The sequence below is a fragment of the Camarhynchus parvulus genome, chromosome 3, assembly GCF_901933205.1.
Source record: "Camarhynchus parvulus chromosome 3, STF_HiC, whole genome shotgun sequence".
Classification (NCBI taxonomy): domain Eukaryota; kingdom Metazoa; phylum Chordata; class Aves; order Passeriformes; family Thraupidae; genus Camarhynchus; species Camarhynchus parvulus.
The window spans coordinates 31,554,239-31,570,141 of NC_044573.1; the positions used below are offsets into that span (position 1 = coordinate 31,554,239).

General features: G+C 34.5%; 1 protein-coding gene across 6 annotated transcripts in view; it reads right to left on the reverse strand.

Annotated features, from left to right (window-relative positions):
• Positions 1 to 15,903, reverse strand: part of CEP170 (centrosomal protein 170) — a 94,653-nt gene that overhangs the window by 42,330 nt on the left and 36,420 nt on the right. For all 6 annotated transcript variants that reach the window (XM_030946125.1, XM_030946124.1, XM_030946123.1 and 3 more), the window contains exons 7-9: positions 14,935 to 15,069; positions 6,286 to 6,762; positions 3,026 to 3,669 (exon numbers count right to left, since the gene is read on the reverse strand). In XM_030946125.1, the coding sequence (XP_030801985.1) occupies positions 3,026 to 3,669; positions 6,286 to 6,762; positions 14,935 to 15,069 (1,256 nt within the window). The remainder of the gene's footprint in view (positions 1 to 3,025; positions 3,670 to 6,285; positions 6,763 to 14,934; positions 15,070 to 15,903) is intronic.

Sequence of the window (15,903 nt, forward strand, 5' to 3'; positions counted from 1 at the left end):
ATTTGCTATTCTGCTCCTTTTCTGCTATAGTGACAATACTTTTTTCTTAGAGGCTGAAGAGCACCAGAGGAAGAAATGGATCCTTAGCAATCTAAATGAAATAAAGATGCTGAATAAGCAGGACAGCATAGTTTCTGGCCTTTTAAAATAATTTCACACAAGCATCTATTCTTCTTGAGACTATTTCCTTGAATCTTTAGCAAAAGGCTACACTAAGCAAAACTAGTACTTTGGAAGGAAGTAATACAGCTCAACATTAAGATTTTTACTCCCCCTTTCTTAGAATTACACAGAGAGATGGGTGTTTTCAATTTTTTTTTTCCTGAGAATTTTAACTTTGACTTCCTGCATGTTTCTTTTGGATTCTTAATGTAAAGAAGCATTAATAATCTCACCTTGATTTTTTACAGGTTACTACCACTCTTGCAATTGTGGTTTGCTCTTATGTTTCTTTCCAGAGAAAAATAAGGCTAAGGCTAAGAATGAGTCACACTTGCGAGTAATCTTTGGATATTTTGGTCATTCTCATCCTTTCCTCCAATAAAAGGGAGAAAATATCCAAATACAGAATTACTTTATTCCATTGAAAATTTTTCAGGTAAGCCACACACAGATTTTAGCACCATTCCAATGTAAATTGCTACTCAGAAGAATGCATTATTTGTGCAAATGTTTTAGAAAGTGATCCTTGCTATTTATAGTGCATTTTCATTCCAATCCTAGCAAAGTAAACTCTTGAATTTCAATTAAAGTTTGCACTCAAGAGACACCCTTAAATGACTCAACTGAGCAGGCATAGTAACTACTTAGAAAAAGGACCGACTTGCCAACAATGAAAGAGTGGTTATACTGAAATAATTGATAAGATGTATACCAATAATTCTCTTAAATCCGCAATAAAGAAGCACAGGAGTCAACAGACTAACAAAGTCCTTGTCTTATACCTCACTTATCCCCCTTTGGCAAAGTAAGATTATCCAAAGCATTAGCAATTTAAAACAGGAGGGAAGCAAAGCTAAGCTCAGCTGGAGGACAAGTTTTTTGGCTTCCATTTGGTTTAGATTTTCTTCACTGGCTGTTTTTCTGCACTTCATAAAAATAGTATCATACTACTTCATATTACCAAATCAAATAAGAATTGCATAGCAGGGCTCTTTGAACTGGGTGTAAAATACAGTGTTCATAAGATTTCAACAAAGATACTAAGTGAAATGATACAGAAGACCTTGAAGAGAAAATATCTCTGCTTTACTTCATATACTTCATAGTAAATCTTTAATACCTAGTGGTGACATCTTTAAAGTTAGCAGTAAGGGAAATTTATGATACCCAAAAGCTTTTATATAACACTGAGATTATGAAGCAATACTTTACTATCATTCTTAAGGCTTCCACTCACTTCCTGTTCCTGAATCTGTCCTTTAACAGGAGATACTTGATTCAAACAAAAAACTGACTTTAGATAATCTGAATGGGTACTGGAGGCCACAAAAAAGTTGAAATTTTATTAACACAGAATTACAGGGTGTGAATTTTGGAATGTCCTGTGTAGGGCCGAGAGTTTGACTCAATGATCCTAATGGGTCCTTCCCAACTCAGTATATTCTATGATTATAAATGTTAGACAGCATTAACATTTTTATCAGGTAAATAAATTGTCTATTTTCAAATGTTATTACTTTGCATGCTTTCTAAAACAGCCCTGTTGAACTACTAGATTTAGCTAAAACTTGACTTACAAATTTTCTGATGCAATTTAGTTGAAGATTTATAATTTAAAAATAAATGTAGAAATTTGTAGTTCTTTAATATTTACTTGCTTCATTTGGAATGCTTTTAGTTCCCAGTTGTCTTTTGAACATTGATTCAAATAAGTAAAACATTTCCTTTTCAGAATCCCTAGGAAGTGAAACTATTATCTTTATTATTTTATTGAAGGTGACACCCTTGACTTTAAACCCTGTCTAAAAATGCTCCATAAGCACCTTTTTTAAAAGAAAACCATCTAAAATGAAATGTTCCATTTCCCCCCTACTTCAGAAGTTTTTTAAAAAATCAAACAAGTGAAGCTAGCTTGTCTTGCAAAACACAGTTTTCAACACTAAGCAAAATTAATTCTAAATGTATTGATGTATTTGTTTAGCTCTGAAAAGTTTTAGACATGCAAATGAATCCTTAGATAATTCTAAACAATGAATTTACTGTAAATTAGCAAAACCCTAGCCTAGAATTGGATGCAGGCATTCTACCATTATATATTACCTAGGAAAACACAACAAAAGCAGAAAAAGTCCATTTCAAGACATGTTAAGCAAAATTATTAAACATAGCTTCTGCTACCCATATTTTCCGTATTACCCATATTTTCTGTTTAATCCAAAGAATAGTTATTTAATGCAGTTTTTAAACTGCAAATACAATTTGTATTGTTATTGATATTTCTATGGTTACCAAAAAGCAAACTAGGAAATTTACATTGCTATCATATAAACACTTTTGGAAAATCAAAGCATTTTCATACTTACTCTTTACAGCTGACACTGAAATTTAAGTTACTGTTACTGAATATACTTTTTAAATAAGTATAGAAAACATTTGCAATCTATATCTACATGGTAATTTGGATGGAACCAATTTATGTAATAAAAGCTAGAGACAATAGGCTTTCAAGAACAAGTGAGTATTTCCACAAGAACACAAACCACCCTCATAAAAGTACCAGTTACATGATTTTTTGGTGCCTGGTATTTTTTATGGTTGAATGATTTTTGGTGCCTGGTACTGAAATCTTTTGGAAACACATTAAAACTACCAAACTTTAAGACAACAGCAGCATGCAAGTAGGAATAATGTTTAGTCAAATGCCTGCTGCTGCTCTTATAACATTTTAAATTTCAACATCATAGACAGGTTTTAAAAACTTGTGTTATTGCAGCGCTTTTAATAAGCAGAACTGAAGGGAGAGAGAGTTGCCCATACATCCCATAACACTTGTAAACATCAGGATGCATTTCAGGTTTCTCACCTTGTCAATCATTTTGCGGGCTTCCACTTCTTCAGGATTGGGATTTTCCAACTCAATAGTGTAAGTACCTTTGTCACTCTGGTCATCCTCATTGTCCTTTTCAGTAGCAGCAGAAATATGTTGGCTCTTCAACTTTTTGTCCATCTCCTGGTTCTGAGTAGGCCTATGGCCAAGGCTTCCTGAACTCCTTAACAATGCAGCTTGTAAGGCAGGTAACGCAGCAGAGGGTTCTTCTGATTTCTGGTTTAGAAGTTTGGCATGAACACCATGTACTGCTCTGTGATGTGATGTGCTGGCTTGCACAGGTGAAGGGACTTTCTCTCCTGATGCAGGTTTCACTCTTTCAGCTCGTGCATGAGATGTCGGAGATGGAGATTCTGGGCACAGAGCTCCTACATTCTGAGAAAAAGAGTAGGAACGTCTCTTGCGAGGATGGTCTTCATCAAAAAACTCAATCATAAAGGCAGTCTGACTCAAACCAGCTTGCTCTTGCTGCTTTTCTGTGGAATGGACTTTCTGGTGTGACTTTTTCAGCTCTGTATGATGATGCCTTAAGTGTTCTTCAAGTGCTGCCCGTTTACTGTAGTGCCGGTGTGCACCAATATTTTCTGAATCACTTTGTGTGCCATCATCATGCTTATTCCCTACAAGCAATGCAAAACAATATATAGCACAGTGAAACAAAGAAGGACCACAACATTACATCAACAAAAAAAGCCAAGCAGCAAACTAGGAATGAAATTATTTCAAAGTGGATTTCTGTTTAAACTCTAATAGTTTATAGACCTGGCTCTGCAAATTTGGTACAGTTCCTGGAAATGCAATCAACTTGCCACAAGTCAAACAAGGAAACATTTTCAAAGCTGATCAGTAACAGCAGTGCATTTGAAGTATCCTTTCCCCAGTATTCTCATCTGTGAATACTTACCAGTGACATACAAAGGCCAGTATTTTACCAGCTGTACTATAGTATGTTTTTGAATTGTATCAGTTTTGTTACAGAGCCAGTTGATTACAAATGACTACTGACACATTCCAGGCAGGGTTAAGAGGAAAAAGAAAACCTTAATAAAGTCCTTCCGACAGTGGAAAGAGAGCCACAGTTCATATTGCTGGATTCCTCTCACATTTACAACAGTTTATCATGAGAAATGTCTACTTAAACTTGGATTGAATTCTTTATTACTTTTTCCAAGAAGAGCAATGAGTTTTTACATAATTCACTCCTCTCAGCATCTGATGTGTGCAAGTAAAATGGTTGTTATTACTTATTCATTCCATTAACTACTCTGAGATCTATGAATAAGGATTACATATTTCATAAATCATACACCCAAAAGATGTACTTTGCAACGATACCTGAAAATGTATGAAGGCTGGATACTTACACATAGTAAGTGTATACAACACAGAGCAACCTCACGTACAATGAAAGTGTCAATGCTCCTAAGTTTTAGCTCAGAACCTGGGAAGTAACACTTTCATCATCTCTGAGCTCTTTTAGATCAAATTCTGCTTATATATATATGTATATATATTTTTAATATATATATATATTTATATAATGTCCAATTTCTGTATTTTTGATTCTCAAGAGGTCAGATTTTTAAGATTTTCTCATTTAAATTGTTAGAATACGCAGCTACTATTCAGTTAAACAGTAATTACGTATTGGCTGATCTTACTTATCAGACTAACACCACTGAAGACACAGCTGAAATCCCAACTTACATTCCTGTTTTCTACTTGTTAGAATAATGCCCACAAAAATTCTGTGATTATTCATATGTTTCCAAATAGTAATAAAGCAGTACCAACATCACAGTGAAAGTCATATAGTCTAACTTAGCAGTGGGACTTCAGTACAGAATACTATAAGAAAAAGCTGAGGAGAAAAAAAAAGCTTTGAGTTTTCTAAAAAAAATCAAACTTTCAAAGCACCTAGGTATATTTACTATCTAAAAATAACACTAATGACTGAGAATACAAACAGGCTATAGAAGATTACAAAATTCAGATATTTATTATGGCCATATGCATCCCATAACTTACACCTCTTTCAGATGAAAATTAATCAGACTTTGTGGCGTTTCTGTCAGGAAAAGGCTTACAAACAAAGCCCCTTCTATTTATCAAAGTGCCACAGCTAGTATGTATAAGAATATTCATGAATATAATACATTTACATGAAGGCCAAAGAATGTGATTTACACTGGAAGAAATAATATGCTATTATTTTTATGCCAGCACATTAATCTAATTCTGCTTTCAGAATTTTATTTTTAGCTTATTTTGAAAGGGACAACCTTAAAAAGCAGACTTTTGATCAATAAGGCAAAGAATGTTGTACCCAGTCCCAGCTGGTTTACAAACTAGACATGATAATGTTGCAGAGCCAAGGAAAATGAGAATTGTAGGGTTAAGCAGCTGAAATTAAAAATGGAAAAAAAGAGAGACTTGAAAAAGTTCATCAGAAGTTTTCCTTATGAAAGTTTGAATGGTACTGGACTCTTCATCTGAACATCAAGACTATCTGCTTCTCTATTCCATTAAGTGACACTCAAGAGAAGGTACACTTGTCGTGTGTAACATTTTATTTAATTTCATTTGAAATGGCGCTGTCTGCAATAAATTAACATGTATGATCACCTGGAACTGCATTCAACAGCAGCACTCATATGAATACAACAGTCAACAAGGTGAGTATAAAAATTGAAGCACTTGCTTTATGTCTGATTCCTGACTTAAACTTGACTCTACCAAACATGATCCATATAAGCAGAATGAGTATATGATGTATTCTTTGCTATAAATGATTTTCTTAGAACATACAAATAATCACAGAAGATATGCTATTGAAAGGGTTGCTAAAAGCATAAATTGAACTTCAGAGCTTTGATTCTAAAAAGCAATCCATGTTTTTAAAGTACTTCATGAGAAAAAGTGAGATATATAGTTTGACTAAATTTTGGGTTTTATCCTTTTCTTTTTCAAGATCAGTGTCTAAGTACCTGATGCCTTCAGCCACACTAGAACATCTCCAATTAGCATATTGATTGTAAAATGATTCAGCATTTGGTTTCTTATGCTCTTTGTAAGACTTAATTCAGCAATACAATTTCCCAGCCCAGATCCTTGTACACGTGTGGAGTATCTGTGATTTGATGTGAACTCTGCATGGGCTCAGGGATCCTCTGACTGCATGCTGGTGAGGAATTGCTGCTTTCAGAGCTAAGCATAGCTGGAATTATTCACTTTACCTTTCAGCCTCTTCAAGTACACTGGAACATCACTCTTGATACTTTTGGAGTCCTCCTCCGTTGGCTCCCATACCATTCTCGGAGGATTGTTCTGTGCGAGCCAATCTGCCACTTTGCTCTCAGCTGCCATCATCACCGTCTGCAGCCCCGGCAGGTCCTGGCCGCTGCAGGAAGAAGGTTTCTTCGACTTGTGACGCTGCTCCGATGCGAACTTTGTCACATGATCCTTGATCTTTACTTTTCCTGGAGTGTTGTCATCAAATTCAATGGTAAAGGAAGCGTGCCCCGAAGCTGCTGCGTGGGAGCTTTGGGTATCTTTTGTGGGAATTTCATGAATTGTGCTCTCTGCTACCTGTGAAGCTTGCTGGCATTCTTTAGTAGGGATTTCAAAATAACTGGGCTCCCTGCAGAAAGGATAAAGTTCTTCATTTGCAGATGCAGATTGCTCCTCGGATTGCTTGGCATCTGTGCTGCATCCTATTAGGAAAAAAACCAAACAGATTTCACAGTATTTGGGAACTTCAGGCTCTTCAAGAAGTTTCTGAAATCCTGTAAAGGCCACTTGAGTACTTTCTGGAATAAACAGTAAGACTGTGGAGTAGATTGAGTGCCACAGTTCTGGAAAAATAGTTCCAGAATTACATATAAAAAGTATTAATGAAAAGGCAGTTTGAACTTCAGCTGTGAGAAATGTAAAGTGGCAAAAAGCTCACTTAAAATTTGTCAAAGTGCATGCAAAATATTTTTAGAAGATGTAAAGGTCAGATGAGTTATTTCAACATGGAAAACAGGTAAATCACAATGGCAAAGTTGTTGAGATGATCATTATCGCAATCCCAATCTATTGGAAAAAACATCAAAATCAGGGTGCTCCCAAAACAAGTTTTAATGATCTGCCACCTCTTGCAGTGGACAGAAAGCATAATTTTGTTTGGCCAAATTCTTCAGAAAAACAATTCACACATTAATGCATGATAAACATTAATTCTGGCTTGAAAAGTTAAACGCTGCTAAGCACTGGAAAGTGTTTTGGAATTCAAAGACTTTATGTTTCTACAAAAGATAAAACAAAAGAATCAAGCTAAATCCTATTGTCATGTCCTCTTATTTTACTTGTTGCCATAGTATGTAGATGAACAGAAAAAGGAACAATAGCTGGAAGCATGCAGAATGTTAGCAAGCCACGCTCTCACTGGCTAAAAAAAGCAGAAAGTATAAAAAGCACAGGGCAGTAATTCCAAGTTCCACTGCATAGCCTAAATGAAGGCTAAAGCTTCCTGTGGTTGCAGCAAAGGTCACCAACATGCCTTCAAGAAAATAAACCTTCTGATTGCATTTTATCAAGTACTAAGCCAAAATACCTGGTGCAGAGATTTGCTAAAACAGAAGCTTGAGACCTTAGCAGCAACAGCAACTTAGATTCCAGCAAAAGAATTCTGAATAGTTCCAAAGCAATTTATCACAGAGCACATTAACATGTTTAAGATATCATTTCAGTTGCCAAGTAAAGAATTAAGACTGCAACTAATTGATTTTAGGTACTGAGAAAAGCAACCCTACATCAGATGAGGAAGTTAGTATTTGTGTATGAAACTATTATGCAGTAAGATAGCAATAGAACCATTTATACTGAAGTCAGGAATTTAAAGCGGTAAAGGATAGAGGATGGAATAATGCACCTGTGCTGCTCCTCACCAGCACGTTTCTTGTGAGCATTTATGAAAAGGTTAAAAATAAAAAAAAAAGGTAGTGTGATACAGAGAAATAAACTAAGGGAAAGAATAATACATGGAAAAGCAAAACAAAAAGGTGTTATTGAATGAAAACATGTTATTGCTATGCTTGGATATCCATTGGATAAAACTACTCCAATGCAGGTAACAAAGCAGTTTAAAAATTTTTTTCCACCCCAGTAGCTGTTACAAACACAAAACATGTTCAGAATTCATACAGGTTTTTCTATTGTGCTGTTGGATTCCAAGAATCCCCGAGCTAATGCTTTTCATTGCACTATCAGCTACCTTATGTTTTCAGGTACTACAACAGCACCTCAGTTCTCCCCTCCCTGGGAAACAGAATGCCTTTTTAATACCATTCCTGAAAACACTTATCCCAGCAGACACACAATACAGAATGAATCTGTTTCACTGATGCAAAGGTTATCAAAAATCATCTCTATTTATAAAGAAAATGTACAGAAATAAACAAAAGTCACACTTTGCAGGTCCTAGACTTTAGGTAAACTACCATCACTCTCAATGTGTTTCATGTAGCTAACATACTGGAAAGGATCAAGCTCTGGCAGGATCAAATCTAGAGCTTGGATCCTTACAATATGAAACATGATCACCAAAAAGGAGAGTGATCCATCCCACAGACAATTCATAGACAACTTTTTTCCCCCACGTGGTTCTGCTCAGAACTTCAATACAACAACATCATGCAATTCCTGTAGCCAATAATTAAGATATAGTGTTCAACACTCGTTCAAAGAAGATAACTGGCTAATACTCTGTTTTGAGAAATATTTTGAATTTTGGACAAGGCAGAAGCATTCTGCTGGTCACACAAGACACAGTATTTTTCAGCAATTATGAAATACCTGGTTTATTACCATCTTTTGAAAATAATACGACTGTAGGCAAATTGCATCAGATGTACAGCAATGAGAGGATCTCTCACACTGGTTTGCCAGCATTGATGAAGGACTTCATAAAAAAATTTGTGTGTAACTTGTCTGCACAAAATTTAACATTTCAAGTGAACTGTTTATACTACAATAATATGCACAGTATTTGATTCCAACATTTTTGATTAAACAGATGCTAGTATATATTTTGAATCTAAATTAAGACAGAGTTTAATTAAAAGAAGTGAGAAACTGAACTACAACTAAATAGTAAATTTTACTAAACTAGAAAAATTTTTAACAATTATATAAATAAAAATATCTGAAGTATAAGTTAATTTTAGTTACACACAAATCCTAATTTCAGTCAGATGTATTTTTTAGAACACAGAAGTGTTCTAAAAACACAGTTTAAAACTACAGAAGTACTTTTTAGTACACAGAAGTGCATTTTTAGGAAAGTTAAATGCATCAGTATTGATTAGAATAAGAAATAGAAAATCATGAAGCAAAAAATTAATAGAGATCCTGATCTGAACCACCCTTCAATCTTTGTCCCACAGACTCAAAATGCAAGTCCTTACAACTTTCTATACATTACAAAGAGTGATCTACAAAACAGCCTTACCTGTGGAATCCTACTATAAAAAGTCATCTGCCAAGATGAAGGAAATTATACATCAAACTAAATATAGACACCTTTAAGAGAAAATCTTCAAGCAAATACTGAAGATAGTGATTGTCACTGCTCTGTAATTTTTAAACCAGAGCAAGCATAGTATATTTATGGCAAGAAAGGCAATTGCAAGTGAGTTTTGGGAAACTGAAGAGATGGGTAGGTTGTGAACATCAATCTCTTCAGGGACTGAAGGGATTTCATAACTGGCAAGACTAAAGGGAAAGGGGCAAAAAAAGTAGCAGGATTATCTGTAGAAAGGGAGCTCTCACTCTTCAAAGACCCTGAGTGACAATAGACAACTAAGCAACTGTTTTTACAAGGCAAGCAAGGAAGCAATAATTGGTGGCTGCCACCCAGGTGTAGTGATACTATTATTGAAACAAATCTAGGAGAGGCTAGGAGGGAAACTATGGAATATTTAGGAAACCACAGGCTTAACCAAAGGGACATTCAGAGAGATCCTTTACTAGGGTACATGTCTTGTGAGGAATGACTGGGGGAGTTGGGTTTGCTCAGTCTGGATGAGAAGAAGCTCAGATGACTACAGGCTGACTACAGGCTCCTTCCACAACCACCTGGAAGGAGCCTGTAGTGAGGTGGGGCTGGTTTCTTAACAGTGCCTGCAGTGGGAGGACCGGAGGAAATGGCCTTAAAATGAGACAAAGCAGATTCAGATAAGACACTAGAAAAAAACTTTTTCACTGCCAGGGTGGTCAGGCATTTGGAATAGATTGCCGAGCGATATGGTGGAGTCACCATCCCTGGAGGCATGCAAGAGGCATCTGGATGTGGCACTAGGTGATGGTTTAGGGGTGACAGTGCTGGGTGGATGGTTCAACTGGATGATCTTGAAGGTATCTTCCAACCTCAGTGATTTCTATTCTATTCTATTCTATTCTATTCTATTCTATTCTATTCTATTCTATTCTATTCTATTCTATTCTATTCTATTCTATTCTATTCCATTCCATTCCATTCCATTCCATTCCATTCCATTCTATTCTGATATGACCATCAGAAATGCAACATTCACTCTGAGACATGAGCAGAATCAACTACACTTTCTAGGACTTTCTGGGTTTTTTAAAGTCTTATTTCTCAAGTTACACTCACAAGTAGTCAGAATTTTAACATTTTGCTACCTGGACAAGAAAAATCATAGGTGTCGGTGCTATTCAGATGTGCAAAAAACTGCCTCTGTATATTAATATAGCATCATCTGCAATGACAGGAAATCTCAGAAAATATTTTGCACAATCTTCATATCTTTAGTAATTCTTTCTTCTTTCTGCCTTAAAAATACAATTTTAAGAATGAAACTTGAAAAAGAAAATTATCTGGAATTTACAAAGCACTTCCTGTAAAAAAGTTCTGTAAACCTGAACCAATATATTTATTTGCAGTAGGATATAAGAAACAGCCAAGATATCATATTTACACAATACCCCCAAATGTTTTTAATGTTAGCTTTCTATTTGGCACTGTGCAATGGTATGTGTAGCAAAAGAAGCTGAATTTAGCATTTTCAAATACTAAATAGAATTACTAAATTTTTTCCTTCCTTTTTCTCTTCATATTCCTACTTTTTAGTTCCTACTTACATTTTTGTTTTTGGAGGTTTTTGCTTTGCAGCTGAAGTAAACTTTTTATTTTTTAGTTAGAGACAAGATTTCAATAAATACATATGATTCACCTAGTACTGAATATGGAGATTTTTCTTTTAATGCTTTTATAACCAGTCTTATGAAAAAAATATCAGAATTGCTCTTTCAAAATAGAAATATAAACCAGCACTGTATATAAATCCCCATCTCTCATAATAAATCATTTAACTACATGCTTTAAAGGAGTTTAAGTGAAAAAAAGGACAAAACTAATCTTACTTAATATACTGCTGTGATGGGTCTTTAGAGCTCTGTAAGCTCTCCATGACATACTATGCACATTTTTGCTACAGCTTTGCAAAGCAAGCCTTATATGCAGCACTTGCACATATTTAATGACAAAACTCATCAAAATTCTAGAACAAACTTCTAGGAACTTAACTGCTAATACTGCTGGTTAAGCATCAAAGGTTGCAATGTGTGTAAGCTCCTACACACACTGACTACACTGGAATTTCTCAAATAATTGTCAGCCTCCTTTACCTGAAAATGACACTGTTTCATAAGTGCAAGGAATGTTTAATCTGACATATTCTCATGCAGTGCTGGAATTAAAATTCATGCCAAGTGGAAAGAATCACTTCAGATTCCTGAAGTCTTCTTAAAAAGTTATTTCTGTCTTTTCTTAGATTTCTGGTAAAGGCATTACTGACATAAAATTCTACAACTACAAGTAAGATCAGCAGAGAATGCAGTTTTCATTATCTCAGGAAGTGAGAGTGTAACATATGGCAGTAATAATAATTACACACCCAATAAACCTGCCAATAACATGGACATTTAACAGCTGCAGCATAAAGTCGTGCCAGAGGTGTACACATAACTGCTCATTTTAATACAGACTAGTAGATCTATGGATCATTGCATCAGAGCATTACACATGTCTGAAAAATATAGAAAGGATTTTTCTTTTCAAAGTTTTCCGGGCTATTCTGTTCTGTTTCTAAATAACTTTCATTAGCGAATTTCTGTTGTGATAGAAATACAGGAACATTGAAATAATCTTATTAACTTGAGACTGTAAAGAATAATTGTCTATAGTTGGCTTAACAGAAATAAATCTCCCACTTCAACCTCCTCATTAAACCTTACCCCATCTCTTAGAATTCAAGTCTTCTTTTCTATTCAAAAAATAATCATGAAATAAATCATTAAAGCATGACACAGATTTTTAATAGGATTACTTTGTTAAAATGTTATCTGACTTATCGATTTGGTTTAAGAATTCACCTGTAATGTACTTACTTTTAGGCAGTTTATATTAAAAAGCATGTCCAAGATCAGTGTTTTAAACATTTAATACAATTTAACGCATGAAAGAATAATTAGCTGCACCAATCTTGAATATTTTTTAATAGTTTGCTTATATTTTAAAAATATCCAAGCATGAAAATTTTCTGAAGTTTCCAATTTTCTTTCATACAAGTGTCTCTTTATATTGATTTCCTAAAATTATATTCATCTATATTATAAAGCCTAAATGTTTGAAGAAAATACATAATAAGTCGTTGAAAAGAAGTTCAACTTTTCATAGAACATAACTGCAGGCCAAAGCAACCCAAAAATCATATGCTTTTATAATTGCATGAAAACATTCAGAAAGTCTTTTGCACACTGCTACACAGACACAGTGTTCTGAGACTGTAGAAGTGCCCACAGAAGCAAATGTCAACTTTTATATGCTTTGTCTTCTCAGACTGTCTGCCAACACTACTAAAAATCATCTACAACAGTCAAAAACCAGACCAGCAGAACATACAATTCATGTCTGCTCAGAGATTAGGTGATCACAGTAAATAAATCATTTGTGTATACACAGGATTTTAATTCTACATCCTCACAAATTAAATGGTTCTGCAAAAATGTCAGGTTTTGGATTTTTCTCTGCAGTGCCTTCCTTTCACATAGACTTTTGTTTAGTATCTGCTTTTTCAAACTGAATTCCATTCCTGCAGAATTATGAGTCTTTAAGTTTGAGGAAATAAAATCTATTCTTACACTCCTGTTAGAGCAATACTATTCATAGGACATACATTCATGGCTAAACAAAAGCAACAACACAAATTAAAGGGATTTCTAATATTTTTTTTTTAAAAAAGGACAAAATGTTGTATTTGCCAAGAAGGCTTTGGGCCCAAATTTAGTTTTTGTATAGTATATATATGGAAAACAAACAAACAAATTTAAATAATTTAGAAAAATATTTATCTATTTTCTCTATTCATCATTTACTTTATGATGACTTCACTAAGCAATTCATGTCAAAAATATCCCCATTACTGAAGTTCAGTCTAGAACAAACTTATTTTTGTCTACTACTGAAACAGATGGCATCTCCATGACTAGTTTGAGTGAAAGTTGGAATCTTATTTTTCTTGGAGCTCAGGAACTAAGATAGAAGTGCTGATTACTTGCTGAAAAATCTCTTGATAAAATGAATACAAGAGCATGTAAACTATTTGATGCAATTTGATACTTCTGAAAAAGCCATCTAAAATTATAAAAAATAAGAACAGACACATTACACTAAATAGAAGCTGGCATCTTGTGTCACCTTGTTAATGGCATGGCATTGCATCAAAAACACAGACTTCAGCATATCACTTTTCAATAATCTTATATTTAATGAGGGAAAACTAATTTAAATGTTTTTATCTGGTTTCTTTATAATAGTCCAAATCTTAACAGACTTGCTCTACTGTCTGAATGATGACAACTTTAGAATAATATGAAAGAGGTCATTAAAAAGGCCATGGTAAAAAGTTAATTTCAAAGATCTTGTCTTCACTACACTGAAGTGTTCATTTAGTTTGATTTACACATTTTTAGACTTCGCTCCAGCTCCTGCAAAATACGATTTATGTTAACCAAGGGAAGTACTATGACAGGAAAAGAGAAATTCTGACCTCAATTGAAGTACTTTAAAAAACTGCAAACTTAAAAGTGTTGGACTTTAAATGGGTGTCTAAAGTGCTAAATAAACACGGTTGAATTTTGTACTAACTTGAATAAGTTTTAAGTTACTGTCTTTATTAGAATAGCAGTCACTTTATTTATATTCCTGACGATAGATATAAAAGCCTAATTATAGGTACTGAGATTGAAGTTCTGGCAATACATACTGTGTCTAGACAAGCTAACTAATAAAAAGGTCTGTATTACAGGGGAATAAACATTACCAATTGAACTTTAGACTACACAAATCCTTACTTCAAGAACTATGACATGCAATTCCCACTAATACAGCATTATTAAATTACAGAAGAGACTGCTTCTCTAGTACAGATAACCCTATATAGCTAAAAGTCAGACACAAATGTAAAAACCACAATTTATTTCCAGAAATTATTTCAATAAAATACTCCTGTGTATATAAAATGACAGATATGGATCTGTCATTAAACTGAAAAAAAAAGACACACTGGTTCAGGTAACACTATTTGCTACACTTACTGATAGAAAATTGCGTTATATACTAGAAAACAGACACATTTTATGTGAAACTGATCTCTGTAAATGCAGTTTTTCACAAAAATATTCTTCAACTGCCTTATCTTTTAATAGGCTTTCATCTATGCAAACTGTGAAACTTCCAAACATCTGTTTAGTTCCCTATTTAAGAATATATGCAGTTCAGTAAAGAGGAAACAAACCCAAAAATAAGACAACACACTTACCTGAAGCCCCTGTCTCAGGCATTTTTTCTTCATGCTTGCTATCTGGCTTACAACCATCTTTTTCATCAGCTTCATCTTCACCCCACCAGGCTGGCTGCCCATACAAAGGTGTCCCACGAGGCATGGCAGAAATATCTATAAAGCCAGCCCAAAGCAGAGGAAATCACTTTTCTGTTTAGCTGTGATATTTAGGTTAAAATCATATGAAGAGAAAGTCATTTGCTTGGATCATTTCTCCTGGAAGCTGAAGTGAAATGGTTGCATGCATTTGCCTAAATACAAAACAAACTTGGAGGCCAGACAACTGATCTGGGTTCTAAATATAAAAGCTTACTAATGACCTGATAAAACTTCTGGCACAAATGTTTATGCAAAGGCAGACACCATCTCTAATTGTTACCCTGATATATCTGTAAATATTATTTCTTCTTTCAGTTTGAAGTCATCAAGACAGCAAAACATTCCTAGAAGCTGTTTGCTGCTATTTCTGTGAGAAGATTCTCATTCTTACCCACATTGACCTTTCAATGAAATCTGAACTCACTGCATGAAAAACTGATCAAATTTTGCAATGCTGCCAAGGTTCCAAATTGCTGACAGCTACTACAGAGAGCTGAAAGTTACCTTGTGTGTAAAACATTACTGAGCACAATCAATTTTACAGGTTGGGGTTTTTTTTAAAGGCATCAGTTAAATTATAGTACAACTAAAAGTGCTATAGCACATGGCTAAATATATTTAAATACAAAAATTCAGTAAGCAAAAAACCACTGATATATAATTGAGATTTCTAACCTGATGATAAATTGGCTGGGTTAGGTTTGATCTGATCTTTTGGAAGAATGCCTCACCCTACAGAGATTTAGCTATTCTAGTGTCATACATATGTTCTGAATGTATTTTAAAGAGTCTGTATGTAATAAAACATCGTACGTTAAAATCTACCTTAGGTGCTTGTCTGTGACTTTT